The following is a 15,373-nucleotide window of genomic DNA, read 5'->3' on the forward strand; positions in this document are numbered from 1 at the left end:
GGCACAGACACCACGACCAGCCCTGGCCTCCCTCATCCCCCGCGGTGCCCCACAGGCCCCGGGACGCCCCACATACCCCTCTTGGCAACCCCATACAGCTCCCATTAGTGCTGCAGACACCTCCCCGCCACACACGAACATCACACGCCCAAGATCCATCCCCACGACCCCAAAGGAGCCCCTTTATCCCTCTAAATCGCCCCCTTGCGGCCTCCGCCCCACCCCGGAACGCGGCGCGCGGCCGCCGTTTCCACGGGGACGCCTGGTGGGAGCGCACCGCGGGGCCAACATGGCGGCGCACACGCTGAGGGGCCTGTGCCGACCGCGACCGGGGCTGGCGCTGCTGTGCCCCCGGTTCTCACACTGGGCCGGCACCGAATACCGGAGCTCCCACAGCCTGGACAAGCTGTACCCTCCGCGGAAGGACGGAACCGCCGCCCGTACCACGGTCAGAAGAGGGGCGGGGGGAAAGAGGAATACGGCGTCTGGGCGGGGTTTATGGGTTGATTGACAGCGGGGGGGCGGGAATTTATGGCGTTGTCATTGGCTGGGCGGGGTCCTAATAAGGGGGCGGTGCCAATTGGGGGGATCATAGTAAGGGGCGGGGTCTATTTGGGTGGGCGGGGTTAACACCGTGGGTAGTGCTGTGGGTGGGCGGGGTTAACACGGGGTACTGGTGTTGGTGGGCGGGGTCATGGGGCGGGGCGGAGCGAAAGGGGCGGGGCCTGTCCGAGGACACCCCGGGATCCCCCCAGACCCCCCGACACCGCCCCCGATGTCTCTTCCAGGAGGAGCTGCAGCCGCCCGCACTCGACATCCCCATGGGTGAGCCCCCCCCTCCCAGCCCAGCACACCGTGCCGGGAGCCAGGCAGCGCCCCCGGGCACCGGGTCCGTGCTCCCAGCTCGGCCCGGCTCAGCCCCTGCCCCTCTCTTCCAGCTCGCCTGACCGTGTCCTACAGCCGGAGCAGCGGCCCCGGTGGGCAGAACGTTAATAAAGGTGAGGAACAGCTTCTCCCTTGGGAAAAAAAACACCATTTATGGTTGTTTTTCTGTACTGTATGGCAAAATATTGAGAATTTGAAGTTAAACAGCTCTTCACGCTGCTGGACACTTATTTGTCATTGTCATCACCCTGCATTTTAACAGTGTCTGAGTCTTCATAGTGCTGGAGACAATGGTAACATGTTTGATGCTCCAGGAACACTTACAGGGATCATTCCTGCTACAGGTGCCACAAGGAACACCACTGCTACCCATAGATCAGATTTAATAGAGCCATCTGGAGTCTGAAAGTTCACTGTGCAATAAATTCTCAGCTTAATTCAAATAAACTTAAAATACTGCCTGTTCTGCCATTAAAAATGAGGTAGGCAGTGGATGGCAGTAAATTCTGTAGTGTCTAGAAAGGCAAATACCATGACAGGTACAAGTTTGTCTTGTAGGGCAGCGTGTAAAAATACAGCGAGAAAAGAATTGTGACCTTCCAGGAAATTCATCATGGAAGCATCCCGTGTTGAAAACCACAGAGATCAGGCTGAATTATCCCATTAATCTGAGGAAGGCAAGCTGTGACATGGAAACAAAGTCCCTGTGTTTTTTTTCCCCCAGTGAATTCCAAGGCGGAGGTTCGGTTCCACCTGGAATCAGCCGACTGGATTCCCGAAGCTGTGAGACAAAAAATGGCTCTGATGGTACCAACCTTCCCCTTCCAGCCCTCATTTCAGTGTCTCAGTGTCAGAACAAGACAGTTCCAACGAGGTTTCAGTGCTCACATCATTTTCCCATCCCTTCAGCACAGGAATAAGATAAACCGGGCTGGTGAGTTGATTGTAACCTCAGAGGAGAGTCGCTACCAAATGAGGAATCTGGCGATTTGCCTGGAGAAAATCCGGACCATGGTCACCGAGGCCACTGAGAAACCCAAGGTGGTGTCTAAGGAGACAACACAGAAACTCATAGAGAGGTATCTGCATTAAAATGGTCTTTATTTGAGTTCAGGCTATCACATTACACAGTTTTGTTTGCACCATTTTTAAATATTTTTTTTCATCCTCCTTTAAATTTACTTTTTTAAGGAATATCACTAATCCATTAGATTTTAACTGCTTTGCTGGGTAATATCCCCAAAACAAAGACTGTTTTTTTCTTACCTGAGGATGTATGTTGGTTCATCACATCTCAGAAGTTGAATATTTAAATGTTTTCTTTGTGCACTGAGGGATCTTTTAATTTTGTTTTAGGGTGGAAAAAATGAACCGTGAACGGCTACGACAGAAAAAAATACACTCAGCTATAAAACAGAGCAGGAAGGCAGATTTCGACTGAGAACAGCAGAGATCCAAGCCCTTGGCATTCCATCTTCTTAAAGAAGTGGCGTTGGCAGCTGTAGATGATGCTAAACTCATGAGCTGTATTGAATAAAAATAGCCTGAAAGTGTAAATAAAAATATTTAACACCTTCTTTTGTAGCCAGTGATACACTGTGATGGCCTGTCAGTCATTTTCCAGAATAATTATTGTTCACATTTGAGAGGAACTAAAAATTCTGATTTTTGTCAGCCACTCTTTTTTTTTTAATGTGCTTTGTATTCTTCAAGCAGCTCCAGCAGAGCACCCCCTTCTGCTGAAAAGGAAAGCTACAGGAGAGTTTTGGGGAAAGAAAGGGAAGAGTAAAAGCAGTCTCAACAATATATCTAAGTGAAAATAGAATCTTAAAGCATTCAGTTTGGAAAAGACCTCAAGGATCATCAAGTCCATCCCTTAGAGAATCCCATTTCTTTCCTTCTGTTTCCTTCCTTTCAACTTTCGTTTGTTGATTTTTATCTAACCAAACAAAGCACATCATTTGGTTAAGCTAAAGCCTCATCAGAATCTGGCAGAAATCTCAGCACTGGGAGACAGAACTCACCCTGTGAGTGCAGGAGGCTTCTGGCCTTTGAAATGAGACACCAAAATCCTTTGGATGGGTCCTCCAGGCTCATTAGTGGACTCTGTTTAAGGAGAATGAAGCTCTGTGGCGTGATGTGTTTCACCACTGCCAAGTGGGATTACTGAGAGACTCAAATAAACCAAAATTACCCTTTTTTTGGAGTCTGGCAGGGCCCCAGTGGCCTAATGGATAAGGCACTGGCCTTCTAAGTCAGGGATTGTGGGTTCAAGTCCCACCTGGGGTGCAGAGAGGTGGTTCTGTTTTAGGAAAACCTCAAATAAGAGAGGGAAAATCATCCCTGGGGTTTATTTGGGGCACACGGAGGTATCAGGGCTCTGCTGCATCCCCTTTGGAAGGGGAGCTTTTCTCCCCTGCCAGAATATTTGCATCTGCAAAAACAGCATTTAAAGCCCAGATCCTCCCTAAAATGGAACCCTGGGGGGATACAGGAGCACTCCCAAAGCATCCTGACAATCCTGCTCTGTGCTCTGACCTCTGCATTCCTGCTCAGCGCCAGGAGCAGACACCTCATTCCACATTTCCCCCCACCAAAATCTTTTCTGCAAGGAATCACTGAATCATTCAGGGTGGAAAACACCTCCAAGATTTATCAAGTCCAGCCCAGCACTGCCATGTTCACCACCAAACCAGATCCCCAAACGCCACATCCACACACGTTTTAAACACTTCCAGGGATGGCGAATCCCCTTGTTCCCTGGGCATGAGAGGGAGGTCCCTGCAAAGGTACAGAAGGTGTCTGAAGCTCCGTGCTGTGCCCTGCCCTTTACAAACACGGGGATGTCGCTGCTTCCGATGTTTTTGTGACACTGAACGTCCTCCCACCATCACCATCCAGCCAACAGCCTCAGCTGAGCCTGCCCATCCCCAGGAGACCTCCCTCTCTGCTCGGAGCTCCTTCCCCTGGGATTTGAACAAGTTTGATTCAAGCAAAGGCGTAAAGGCTTGGACGAGCGCCTGACACCAGGGCGTGGAGGAGCTGGGGAATTTCAGGGGTTAAAAACAGACTCCGAGGTTGTGCCTGGTTTAACAGCACGAAAAAAAGCCTGATTGACGCCAGAAGGGGCGCGGTGCGGAGCGGGGGAGCCCCGGCGGCCGCGGGAAGGGGAAGGGAACAGAACGACCCCAAAACCTCCGCGGGACAGCCCGGAACCCCCGCGGGCCCTCGGCACAGAAAAGAATCACCCCAGATGGGACTCGAACCCACAATCCCTGGCTTAGGAGGCCAATGCCTTATCCATTAGGCCACTGGGGCAACGCAACAGCTTTTCTCAGGCGCCGTCACTTAACTCTCTGCTGGCCAGACGAGAGTGTGAACATGAGTCAGAGTGGAAGGTCCTGCTCGGTATTTCTGGGACCGCCCCGGTCTGAACATCCCCAGAGCGAGCCCCGCTCCCCGCCCCGCTCCATCTCCCACACCTCCCAAGGCGAGGTAGGGATGGATGGGGGGAATGGAGATCCCCGCACAGCCTCCTTCCCCCTCTGGCCCCGTGGGGAGCGGGCGCTGCCGGTTTGGGGTGCGATGAGGCCCCGACCCGTCCCTGGAACGGGCCTGGAACGGGCCATCGCTCCGGAGCCCGCGGGGGCAGCGCGGGGCGGGGCGGGCCGCGGGGAGCTTCGGGCCCGGTGGCCGAGTGGACAAAGCACTGGTCCCCTAAGGGAGGGGGCGCGGGTTCGGGTCCCACTTGGGGTGTTGTCAGAGCCTTAAACTCCCCCTGCTCCGGCCGGATCCCGCACGCAAAAGGGGCAGTGAGATGGTATTTCCCACCGGAAGACACCAACCCGAGCCTCAGCCCAGCCCCCGGTAACTCACCCGGCAGTGGGAAATCTCAGCCTACTTTATCCCCGCCCATTCCTCTCCCCAAAAACTGGCCCCAGCTGGGGCTCAGACCACCCGCGGGCTCCTGTTCTCCCTCCCCCGAGCGCTGTTCGACGTGGGGTGTGAATTGCCCCTCACTGGCAGAGAGCCACCCTAAATCTGCCCCCAGGACAGGCAGCTTTGCCCCCTGAATTCCCACCCCAGGTCACTCTCACCCCACGAGGATCCCCTGCCCACTCCCGGCGTGGGGGAATCCAATGCCTGTAGTGCCTCTTGTGGCTTTAAAACAACAACGAAGGGACTCAAACCCTCAATCTGCTGATCTGAAATCAGATCAAATCCATTAGGCCACTTGGTCACCCACAAACATGTTCTCGGGCAGTGTCACACACTGGAGGCTCCATGGATGTCCCCTGACACCCCCTGGGTGTCCCCCACATTCACCCCTGGGTATCCCCCACTCTCCATCCCTCTGGAAGTGTGGCTGGCTTTACCAATCCAACCCTGGTGATGGAGGTCCCCGTATGCCACTGGTTCCCTGCAGATGTCACCATCACAGTGTCACTGTGCCCCAGCAGAACACCCAACACTGGAAAAACACCTCATTAACCTCCTGTTTGTTCTCCTCCTTCTGCAGCCGCTCTCCCCAAAACCCATTTCTCATCTAATCCCCAAAAAAATTTCCTGAAGCCCACCACATAAAGGTATTTTAATCAGTGATCCAGTGCCCAGGGCTTGGGCAGGTTTGTTGCTTTCCAGACAGCAGAATCTCCCACACCTTGGAGATAAAAACTACTTAAAAAGAAACTTCACTTTGTGTTTTACTGGTGTGGCATCACCCTGACCACAGCTGCCCCTAAAATCCATTAACTCCACAGGAAAAGACCCTCCATGCAGCTTTTTAATGCAACAATCTGAGAGGGCGTTTTCCCATAGACACTTACAGGGAGGGCTTTGGCCCCGGGGCAGCCCAGCCGAGCTCGGTGACCCCACTGACCAGCCCCTGGTGGAAATGTGGTTTCTGGTGGAGTAAAGCTTCCCGACCATGCCAGCTTGTCCTGTTCCAGGAAAGGTCCTCCATGCAGGGTGGACATGAACCGGCATCAATGGGCTTCTTGTTGTGTTTTGGGTGCAGCTGGTAATGCAGGGAGTACCTGGAAGGAGAGGAAAAATGCAGCTGAAATTCCCTGACTCAAGAAAAACCCAGCTCTGCCCAGAAAAAGGTAATTAAACAACCACATCTGCTCTGCTTTGGCGCCTTCTGGGACACCCTGAAGGATGTCCATGACCTGGCCAGAGCCATCTTTTCACTAACATCCCTCCAAAAATCAGCTTTTCATGAGCACCTCTCCTCTTATCTACAGAGCAAGTTGTAGATAAAGCAAAGCTAGTTGTTGTCCCCTCGACCACAGCCTCACCTGAGCTCTGGGACCACAAAACATCCACCTTTGCACCCGAGCCTGGAGCAGTTTGTAGCCGCTCCTCGTTGTTTCCTTTTTCCATGAAATGGAATCAGGGACCACTGGCCGGGAGCAGACAGTCACATCATCCCAGCTGCAGCTCTGGGCACCTGGAGAGAGCCTGGACCTGCCGTGGGGGCCTCCCTGTCCCAAAATACATAACGGACCACCCCGAGCTCCCTTTTTGGTGTTTCCCCGCATGGGGCTCTGTGCCCAGTGCCGAGCTTGGACAGGCCCTGGTCTGTCCAACCTCTGAGCTCTCTTGGCGCATCAACCTCCTCACCTGCCATCTCCCCCGGGAATGGGGAATGTCTTCCCACCATCAGCCATAGCCGGCAGGGGCAGGAGGAGGAGGAGGCCCGGCGGCACCGAAACGGGGAGAAAGAGCGTGGAAACGGGGCTGGCAGAGACAAAAGGGACCGCTCACCCCAGATGGGACTCGAACCCACAATCCCTGGCTTAGGAGGCCAGTGCCTTATCCATTAGGCCACTGGGGCTGCGCAGGGCGCGCGCCCCAGCCCGCGAGAACGCCCCCGACCCCGCGCTGAGGGGGCGTCCCGGGGCCACCCGCGGGACGGGGCCACCCCCGGGCCGGCCCGGAGCCGCAGCGGGAGCGCCGCCCCCCAGCCGGGCTCGCGTTCTCCCTCCATCCCCGGAAGGGCAGAGATGCAAAGGGAGAAACGGGAAAAAGATGGTTTAAAAGTGGGGGGGAAACAGGGGGGGAAAAAAATACCGACCACGAAGGGACTCGAACCCTCAATCTTCTGATCCGAAGTCAGACGCCTTATCCATTAGGCCACGCGGTCGCTGCAGTGCAGCCCTCCAGTGATGGTGCCAACCCCCGGCATCGCCCCCGCGCCCCTCTGGGAGCCCCGGGCAGGGCCGGGGACAGGGGGGACAGCGGGTCCTGTGGGGGCAGCGGGGACATGGGGCCCTGTGGGGGACAGCGGGCCCTGTGGAGGATAGTGGGGCCCTGTGGGGACAGCAGGGCCCTGCGGGGGACACAGAGGTCCATGGGAGACATGGATGGAGGGCAGGGGACACGAGGGTCCGTGGGGGACATGGGCATGAGTGGGGGACGTGGAATTCCACGGGGGACAGGGGGGGATGGCAATGGGGCAGGGGAGTCCGTGGGAGACAGGGGGGATGGCAGGGAAAGCACCATCCCCTGCCATGGGGAATTCTGCTGCCAGAGGGGGAATCAGGTGTGGGACTTGATGAACGCAATCGCTGTCCTGGAGCCATTCATGGAATCACAGGATTATGGAACATCCTGGGTTGGAAAGGACCCACAAGGATCACTGGGATGATGACAGGGAAAAAAGGCAGAGATGTAGAGCAGGGCAGCAGAGGAAAACACAGAGAGATAAAAAACCCAGAAGTCTCCGAGTCTTTCATCTTACCTGTGAAAACTCAGAAAAGAACATAAGGAGCATGGGAGATCAGCAAGGAGGCAGAACCAGAAAATCCATGGGTGCACAGAAGGCTCAGGGGGAAATGAGGACACAGTGCAGGACAGGGCTCAAAGGAGAGCAGCCCTCAGCCTCACAGGTACTAATTCCTGATCCATTTCAGTGGGGTTGCAGTAAATTCCCAGCCCTGTAAATGACACTAAATTTGCTACTGAGTAGCTCTGGCTCTTTGCCTTTTCTTTGTGGGAATGGTCCCTTTCTTTTCCTCTCCCTCAAATTGTTGTTTGTTTTTTTTTTTAATGACCTTATTTTTCCTTGACCACAGCTAAAGGCTACTCCCAAGAGCCAGCTGAGTGCATCAAACCATTAGCAAATTCTTCCTTCTAACAGATAAAACGTCTGTTTACAAAAATCCATCCCTCATTAATAAATATCAAATCAACTTCCACACAACAAGTGACGTGTCCTGAACCAGTTCATAAGACACAGGGCACCATTCTCCTCCTTATTTGGAAGCAGGAGATGATGCAGGGAGTTTTTGTAGCCATCCTCACCTTTTCTCTTGGGACAGGTAAGTGCAAAACCTTCGAGGAATTCTGTTCTCATCTGTGTAAGAAGGGATTTTTGTGTGTTAACAATGTTTTTCGCATCCACAGCTCCACAACCTGCATCTCTCGCAGGTTGAGGTCTTGCCTGATGTTTTTGTGTTTCAAGTGGAATTCTCTTTCCAGCAGGGGCTGCTCCCAAGTACCTCTGCACCTACTATGACATTGTTGACTACCTGAACATCTCCTCCCATGACAAGCTGCACACGTACATTCTGCCCAAGATAGACCTGAAGGAGCCTGTAGAAGTGAAGATGGATTTCTTCCTGGTGGCAATTCTCTCTGTGGTAAGGACCCAAAATGATTCTTTACAACAGAAAACTGGGCTATTACTAGGCCAGGGTTTGAGTCTTCTGACAGCAAGTCCACAGGGGTGAGAATTCGCCCCTTCCACTTCAGCTTTCTGCTGTTGGAAAGCACTTTTGGAAGATCTGGAGTATTTTCTCCCACTCCTTCCAGAAGTCACCCCCAGATGAGCAGCCTGCTTTGTAGGAGGCTCCAAAACCCCTGCAGAGTGCCTGAACTGGGCAGTGCATTTGCAGGACACTGCCATGGAAATGTTAACAATAATCTGTTATTTTTCCTAACCACTGGACTGTGCTCCCATTCTTCAGCCTTAGGATCAAGAGCCATGAGCTCTCCTCCCAAGCCCAGTTACTGCAGTCTGTGCTCAGGAAATAGGTTCTGCATTGGATAGATCTAAGAAAATCAGCTAAATATCTTTGTTCCTGCAGGTGGAAAAGCTCCAGACAGTCAGTTTTTACTTCGTCCTGAACCTGGTAGGTCCCTCAAGAGCATTTCTCTCCTGATGCCCAACACAAACCCTGGTGCCCATCCTAGAGCTCATCTCTCTCCTGCAACTTCTTCCCTCAGGAATGGCAAAACCCTTTTGCAACCTGGGACCCACAGGATTTCTGTAATATTTCTGAAATCGTTCTGCCCATGGATACATATTGGTCGCCCCCCATCTTCATCTTAGAGAGGTAGGTTCCCCTTTCATTTTGATCCACTGGATTAACAGAAAGACAATGGATGCAAACTGTTAGTTTTATTATAGGAAATAGGATAAAATCAGATGGCTAAAAGTTGTTCCCTTGAGCTCTCTGTAACCCAGAGACTCCTAATTTAGATTAATGGTGACCACAGTTTATATAAAGCACTTAGTGGCTCTGTAATATTGTAACAGCTCCTGAAATATCCCATTTGGGCTGTAGCTAAAGCCGAGGAAGCAGCAGAAACCAGCACTGCTGAGGAAAAAAGTGACCTTTGGTAGTATATGGAAAAATACAGGACAGAGCACTGAGGGTCTGACAGAGGGATGGGCACCTCCACCAGCTCTCCACAGGGAGAAAGGAGTGAGGGGCAGAGCCAGGAATGAGCCCCTGCCCTGGTGAGGGCAGAAAGCAGAGGGCAGAGGGGCAGGAGCTGCTCAGGAGGTGCAGAGCTACAGCAAACCTTGGTCCCAAAGGGATCATGAGCCCTTCTCCCAGCCCTGGTTTCTTCTCCTCCTGCTGCATCCCACGGCTGGATGATGGCTCAGAGCCACCCAACAGGGTGCTCACAGCCTGGTTTATTGAGACAGAGGCAGCATTTCAGGCTCAGTTACTCTCCCTGTCTGTTCCTCCAGAGTGAGCGGGCAGAACCCGGAGCTGAATTACATGGTCCTCATGCACAACGGCAGCTTCAACTCCACCCGGCCCTTCCAGGTCACCCTGACGTGCAGTTTGATAATCCTCAAGTTCCCCTTCGACACCCAGACGTGCAACGTGAGCATAGCTTCATTCCTCTACCCAGGTACAGCTGCAGGCTGAGCTTTACCACCTCTGGGCTGAATTTGGAGAAGAAAGACTAGATGAGATGGGCCCTGGTGACTCCTGGGCTCCTGAGCAGCACCACACGCTCACAGTGGGGTTGAGGTCATATGAGACCAGGGAAAATGAGTTAAAATGCTGCCATTCTGTCCTGGCACAATTCCAAGCGCCATCTCTGGAGCAATCTGGATGTTTTGTGGCAAGCCCCTCCCATGACTGGTTTCTACAAACCAAGAGACCTGAGACTAGGAGGCTTCCTGCAAAACTGCTACTTGTCCACATAGCATTCTGCAGGACTGGTCTTTAAACACAGCTGAAAGCCATGGAAATTGAAGGAAATTAATCATAGAATCCTAAGGTTGAAAAATATTTCCAAGAGCATCAAATCCAACCATTAAGAGGACAGTTTCAGGGATTCAAACTGCAGTTAGAGTTCATCCCAACAGGAAAGGCTGAAATATAAGCAGAGGTGACACAAAATCTTACCCGTCCCATCCACAAATGCCAACTGCCCTAATTCACCAGACGTTTCCCCTCTGATCCACATTCCCAGAGGTCCAGCCAAGCCTCTTGGCAGAGACCTTTTTAATTTCTCCCTCATGGGCTGAGAAACCTGAGCAGTGCATGAAACCTTCTCCCTTCCCATCTGCACACACTCTCAGTTGGGCGGGAAAGGGAGAAGAATAACTGACCTCTAAGAAACTCCTCCATTCTTCAACTTCCCTCCCCCTTCTGCCTCCTGCCCAAGCAGTAACAGACTTTGTCATGAAGATGAGACGGACTCCAGCTGAGATCATGCAACACAGACAGAATCTCCTCCTAACTGATGGAGAATGGAAGTTCACCAACCTGAGCATCGTGGAATTCACAGAAGCGTTGGATGACAAAGAATATTCTGTGGTCACCTACAAGGTATGGCAGCACTTCCATATTATATTGCACTGATTTGGCACCAAAAAAAACCCCACTATAAAACCAGACAATTTTTTACATTATGTGACCAGCATTTCCCAACACATGGAGTCATCTCCTGCTCATCAATTTTTTCCCCCATCTTCCTCAACAGATTTCCATGCAGAGACGACCCACTCTCTATATCCTGAACCTGATCCTCCCAACATGTGCCCTGTACTTGCTGGACATGGCTGTGTTGTTTGGACCCAGTTCTCTTGAGGAGAAAATCAACTTCCAGATTGCCATCATCCTCGGCAGCTCCATGCTGGCTGTGATTCTCAACAACAGCCTGCCAACTTCCTCCAACAAACCACCCATAATAGGTACCCCCCTTTATCAAATAAACTGATTTTTCCCCAAGTAGCAGCCCTAAGGAAGGTCTGTGGGTGTTTATAGAGACGTTCATGATTGTTGAAGTAATGAACAGCTAAGTTTGATTAGCTTGCTGGGGTTACTTTCCCTGTTTTCCCCCAGGCAATGGAACATAAGAAAATGCCAGTTAACCAGTTTTCTGTTTTCCTGTTGTTCTGCAGTGGTGTTTTTCCTGGGCACCTTCCTGCTCATGATCATGGCTGTGTTAGACACCTTCTTCCTGTTGTACCAGCAGCGCAAATCCCTGCACTTGGACAAGGCCCTCAGAAGCTTCCAGAAAGGTAAAACAACCCATCACACCTTTAACAGAGGAGGTTTGGGGCATTTTCCTGCACATCTGTTGGAGCCAGGGTGGGTTTCCTCGGGGCAAACAGTGCCCCAGTGCTGACACTGCCCTTTGCTCCTACAGACCCACACAAGCTGCCCAAGAGACCCCCAGGGAACCCGGCCAAGGGGGGCCCCCAACTGCTGCAGCCTCCCAAGGAGGCCCAGGGACAAGGGCAGCCAACCAAGCACCTCTGGCAGCGGCAGGAGCTGGACCACTTTCTGCCAGTTCTGGAGAAGGTGCTTCTCTACAGCCACCTCTTCCTGTCCCTGTTCTTTTTTACTGTCATTTCTGTAAAATGGAGCAGCTGAAGATCAGCTCTGCCCAGTGCCAGCTCAGTTGTTCTCTACTGTGTTGCTTCTGAACCCTGCTGTAATTTGTTCCTGATCAATTCACAGAGCTTGCCTGAATAAAATTAAATTAATTAAAATCCAAAGCCACAGGACCAGAGATCTGCATGCACAGTGCTTTGTACTCTGGTTCAGTAGAACTACCAATGTTCTTGAAGTGTTCTGTGGGCTACTAAGGTATTTGAATAAAAGAGTTGTAAAATCTGGGATAACACCTTCATTCTACCTGTCTCGTTCTGACCCCAAACATGACCAAGAGGAAAGGGACTGCCTTCTCTTAGAGGAGTTTCTATCTTGAGGGAAGGTGTTTAAGAATTCCACCTCAGATTATTAAATAAAGCAATGCAAGTCTTTGTTATTGTTTCTGTGAGTTCCAGTGAGATCAGCAGCATTCAGAAACCCAGGGCAAAGAGAAAAGGAGCACCAGAATTAGGTGTTTTTAAAAATAACTAAAAAAGTAACTTTTTTTTTAATGTGCATCTCAACTCCGTCAACTCCTTTTGCAACTGGCTTCTCTAAACAATCACAATCAGCCCAGAAAACAGCCCCAGACCTGTACCTGCAGAAGTCCTGGGACACTCCAGACACACAAATGCACTCCAGAATCTCAAAGGGCTACACATGTTAAACTTCTGAACAACTGTCTGCTGCTCCATTCCCTGCACCTCAGGGTTACAGAGAGGGACAGGAGGTTTATCTGCATTTCAGAGGGCTCAGTTTGATCACCAGGACAGGGTCCTTGCTACCAAACAAGCTCATGGGTAGAAAACACAAAATCCAGGAAAAGTGGAATGTTTGCCAGTTACTGTATTGCTCCACGTTACTCAGAACTCATGTCTAAGATCTCAGCCACAGACAGAGAAAGCTCTTTATTTATAAGATCACAGAGTCTGACAGTCATTAAACTGTTCCCTGACCAGTTTACAGATCAGCAATTGACTTGTGGGGCCAGTATGGATATTTCTCCTTGTTCAGTTTGGTTTCAGGGAAGGCTTCGCTCAAGTCTTCAAACGTCATCTGTTCAAAGGGAATCATGGTCTTGAGCTTCTGGAGCTGTGGAAGCAGGGACAGACACATCACAAGTCAGGGGTGAGCAGGAAGGAGCAAAGCACACCCAGGGAGCAAGGGGGTGCCAGGGTGGGGTCCAGAGAACGTTCCCTGAGCACAGCCCAGCCTCACCTCACGCTCGTAGTGGGCGATGCGGGCCTTGGAAGCCTGGATGTACTCAGCAGTGCTCTTGGCCTGGGGAAGCAGAGGACATGGGGAGTGTGGGTGTGATAAAGACACTGACCCAGAGCAAACCTGCACACACACACCCCCACCGTGCTTTCAGCTGGCATTAAAATCCATTGTTACACTGGGTAACTGATGGAATCTCCAGCAGATCCCAAACAGCCAAACCCTTCCTTGTGCAGGGATCCCCTTGCTAAGAAAGCCAGGGACGTGTGTGAAGGGTAGGGCTGTGCCCTGGCTCAGGCTGCCCTGCCCCTGCAGGGGCACACCCCTTCCCATCCCCACAGAAGGCAAGGACAACCCCAGCAGCAGGGAATGGTTCACTTACAGCTTCCTTCTCCTGGGCATCAATCTTGGCAGTTTGTGTATCCACTGGCTCAGGAACCTTTAGGTCACTGAACTGTAAATTGAAAGACAAATTTTTGTAAGGTTTTTTTGACTGAAACAATCCCTCACATCAAGGTCATCTTCCCTAGCAGCAGGGAAGCATTCCCTCCTTTCTTCCTAGGACTTGCTCACAACCATGTAAGTTAATGAGTTAAAAGTGATCAGTGCAGGTGTCCCCTGTCCCTCCCAAGCAGCACTTGCTCCCCCAGGAGCTTCCAGCCATCTCCTTTGTCCTGCCCACCAGAACACACACCACCACCCGTTTCTCACAGCCCTGTAAGGAAGCTGGAAGGCCCAACACCACAGACTGACCCTATGACAGAGTTATTGCCCCAGCACAAAGCTCCCAGACCCATCTGAGCCCAGCAGGCGCCTCCAGTCTTGGGAGGCAAATTCCCATAGTGACACAACCAACCTCCTCTGCCAATCCCAGTGTTTTCCTCTCAATGCCCCAGTCAAACTCCAAAGAGCAACACCCAGCTGGCAAGGAGACTGACCTTCTTCTGGAACTCATCCACCATTCCAGCCTTGGCAACATGAGCCTTGTAGAAAGCCCAGTCGATGGCCGGGGGCTTCTCTGGCAGTGCAGCCAACCTGGGGGGGGAGCAGAGCAGACATGAGCAGCAGCCTGAGCCCCAGCACAGCCTGCTCTGTTCAGTTTGGGTTCTTTCAGATTTGATACAAGCATTTCTGCAAACCCCTCTGCCCTTGGAACAGCCTCCTCTGGACAGACAGGCAGAACTCAGCCCCTCTGGGTGCAGCCTTTAAGGCAGGACAAGGCTGTTACACAGCACTGAGCCAGAGGCAATCAGCAACACTCCCTGCCACAGCAGCACTTGTATCAGACAGAGGATACTAAAGGATTTGAGAACTGCACATGAATTTGTCACATTTAACAGTGACAAACTTCTGCCAAAGCAAAGTGCGTTCACTGAACTGCAGCTGTGGGTTTACCCTGGGGAAGATTAACTAAAGGTGATTTGCCAAAAAAAGCCACCAGCCGCCTCAAGGTGACCTGCTTTAATACCTGCGAGGACACTCCAGCGGGAGCACAGGCGGCGACAGCCCCGGCAGTCCCAGGCGGGAGCTGTGCGAGGGCTGAGCGGCCCCTCCGGAGCGGGGCGGGCACTCACCGGGCCGTCAGCGCGTCGTTGCGGGTCTTCAAGGCGTTGAACATGGCTCGCTGGTTCGGGGGCACTCGCTCGGCGAAGGCCGCCCAGTCCACGGCCTTGAGGGCAGCTCTGCGTCCCGCCATGGCGCCGCCTGGCCCGGAGACAGCGGTGGGTCACAGCGCCCGCGGGCAGCGGCCGGGGAGGGCGGCTCCGGGGGGCGGGATGGGGCGGGACACCGGGGACGGGGACACCGGGGACGGGGACGCGGAAGGGGCCGGGTCACGGAACGGGGACACTGAGGGATCGGGATACGGAGAGAACGCGGACACGGGGGTCGCTCCTGAGCCCCGCCGCGACCTCACGCTGTCCCCTGTCCCCTCCCACCAGCCTCCCGACAGCGAGGACGGCCCCATCCTGTCCTGTCCCCCGGATTCGGGATTTCGGATGTCAGATCCCGTCCCCGGGAGCCCTTCCCGGCCGCCCCGGCCCGGCCCCGCTCTCACCTTCACTGACCGACACTGCCGTCCCCGCCGCCGGATGTCCCGCCCCCTCCTCTCCCGTCGCCCAATCAGAACGCAGTTTCGC

At 52.9% G+C, this 15,373-nt stretch overlaps 2 protein-coding genes across 2 annotated transcripts; one reads left to right on the forward strand and one right to left on the reverse strand.

The window, feature by feature from the left end:
* The first annotated feature begins 275 nt into the window (after window positions 1–275).
* On the forward strand, window positions 276–2,545 carry MRPL58 (mitochondrial ribosomal protein L58). Its single transcript, XM_083874358.1, has 6 exons — window positions 276–448; window positions 789–825; window positions 939–998; window positions 1,610–1,692; window positions 1,795–1,964; window positions 2,242–2,545. The coding sequence occupies exons 1-6, from the start codon at window positions 290–292 to the stop codon at window positions 2,324–2,326; spliced, it is 594 nt and encodes a 197-aa protein (XP_083730484.1). The 5' UTR covers window positions 276–289; the 3' UTR covers window positions 2,327–2,545.
* A 10,361-nt stretch (window positions 2,546–12,906) lies between these two features.
* Window positions 12,907–15,352, reverse strand: ATP5PD (ATP synthase peripheral stalk subunit d). The gene is made up of 6 exons (XM_083874745.1): window positions 15,292–15,352; window positions 14,810–14,939; window positions 14,174–14,270; window positions 13,618–13,689; window positions 13,236–13,298; window positions 12,907–13,109 (listed from the first exon to the last, which is right to left on the reverse strand). The coding sequence occupies exons 2-6, from the start codon at window positions 14,929–14,931 to the stop codon at window positions 12,978–12,980; spliced, it is 486 nt and encodes a 161-aa protein (XP_083730871.1). The 5' UTR covers window positions 14,932–14,939; window positions 15,292–15,352; the 3' UTR covers window positions 12,907–12,977.
* Window positions 15,353–15,373: the final 21 nt, after the last annotated feature.

This window comes from Zosterops lateralis, assembly GCF_965231275.1.
Source record: "Zosterops lateralis genome assembly, chromosome: 18".
Taxonomy (NCBI): Eukaryota; Metazoa; Chordata; class Aves; order Passeriformes; family Zosteropidae; genus Zosterops; species Zosterops lateralis.

Bases quoted from the DNA above. Each gene is read 5' to 3' on its own strand.
- MRPL58 (XM_083874358.1), top strand. From the start codon at position 290: ATGGCGGCGCACACGCTGAGGGGCCTGTGCCGACCGCGACCGGGGCTG. The intron at 826-938 runs GTGAGCCCCCCC...CCTCTCTTCCAG, and splicing joins CGCACTCGACATCCCCATGG to CTCGCCTGACCGTGTCCTAC. The intron at 1,965-2,241 runs GTATCTGCATTA...ATTTTGTTTTAG, and splicing joins ACACAGAAACTCATAGAGAG to GGTGGAAAAAATGAACCGTG.
- ATP5PD (XM_083874745.1), bottom strand. From the start codon at position 14,931: ATGGCGGGACGCAGAGCTGCCCTCAAGGCCGTGGACTGGGCGGCCTTC. The intron at 14,271-14,809 runs GTGAGTGCCCGC...CTCCCCCCCCAG, and splicing joins AACGACGCGCTGACGGCCCG to GTTGGCTGCACTGCCAGAGA. The intron at 13,110-13,235 runs GTGAGGCTGGGC...CTGCTTCCACAG, and splicing joins TCGCCCACTACGAGCGTGAG to CTCCAGAAGCTCAAGACCAT.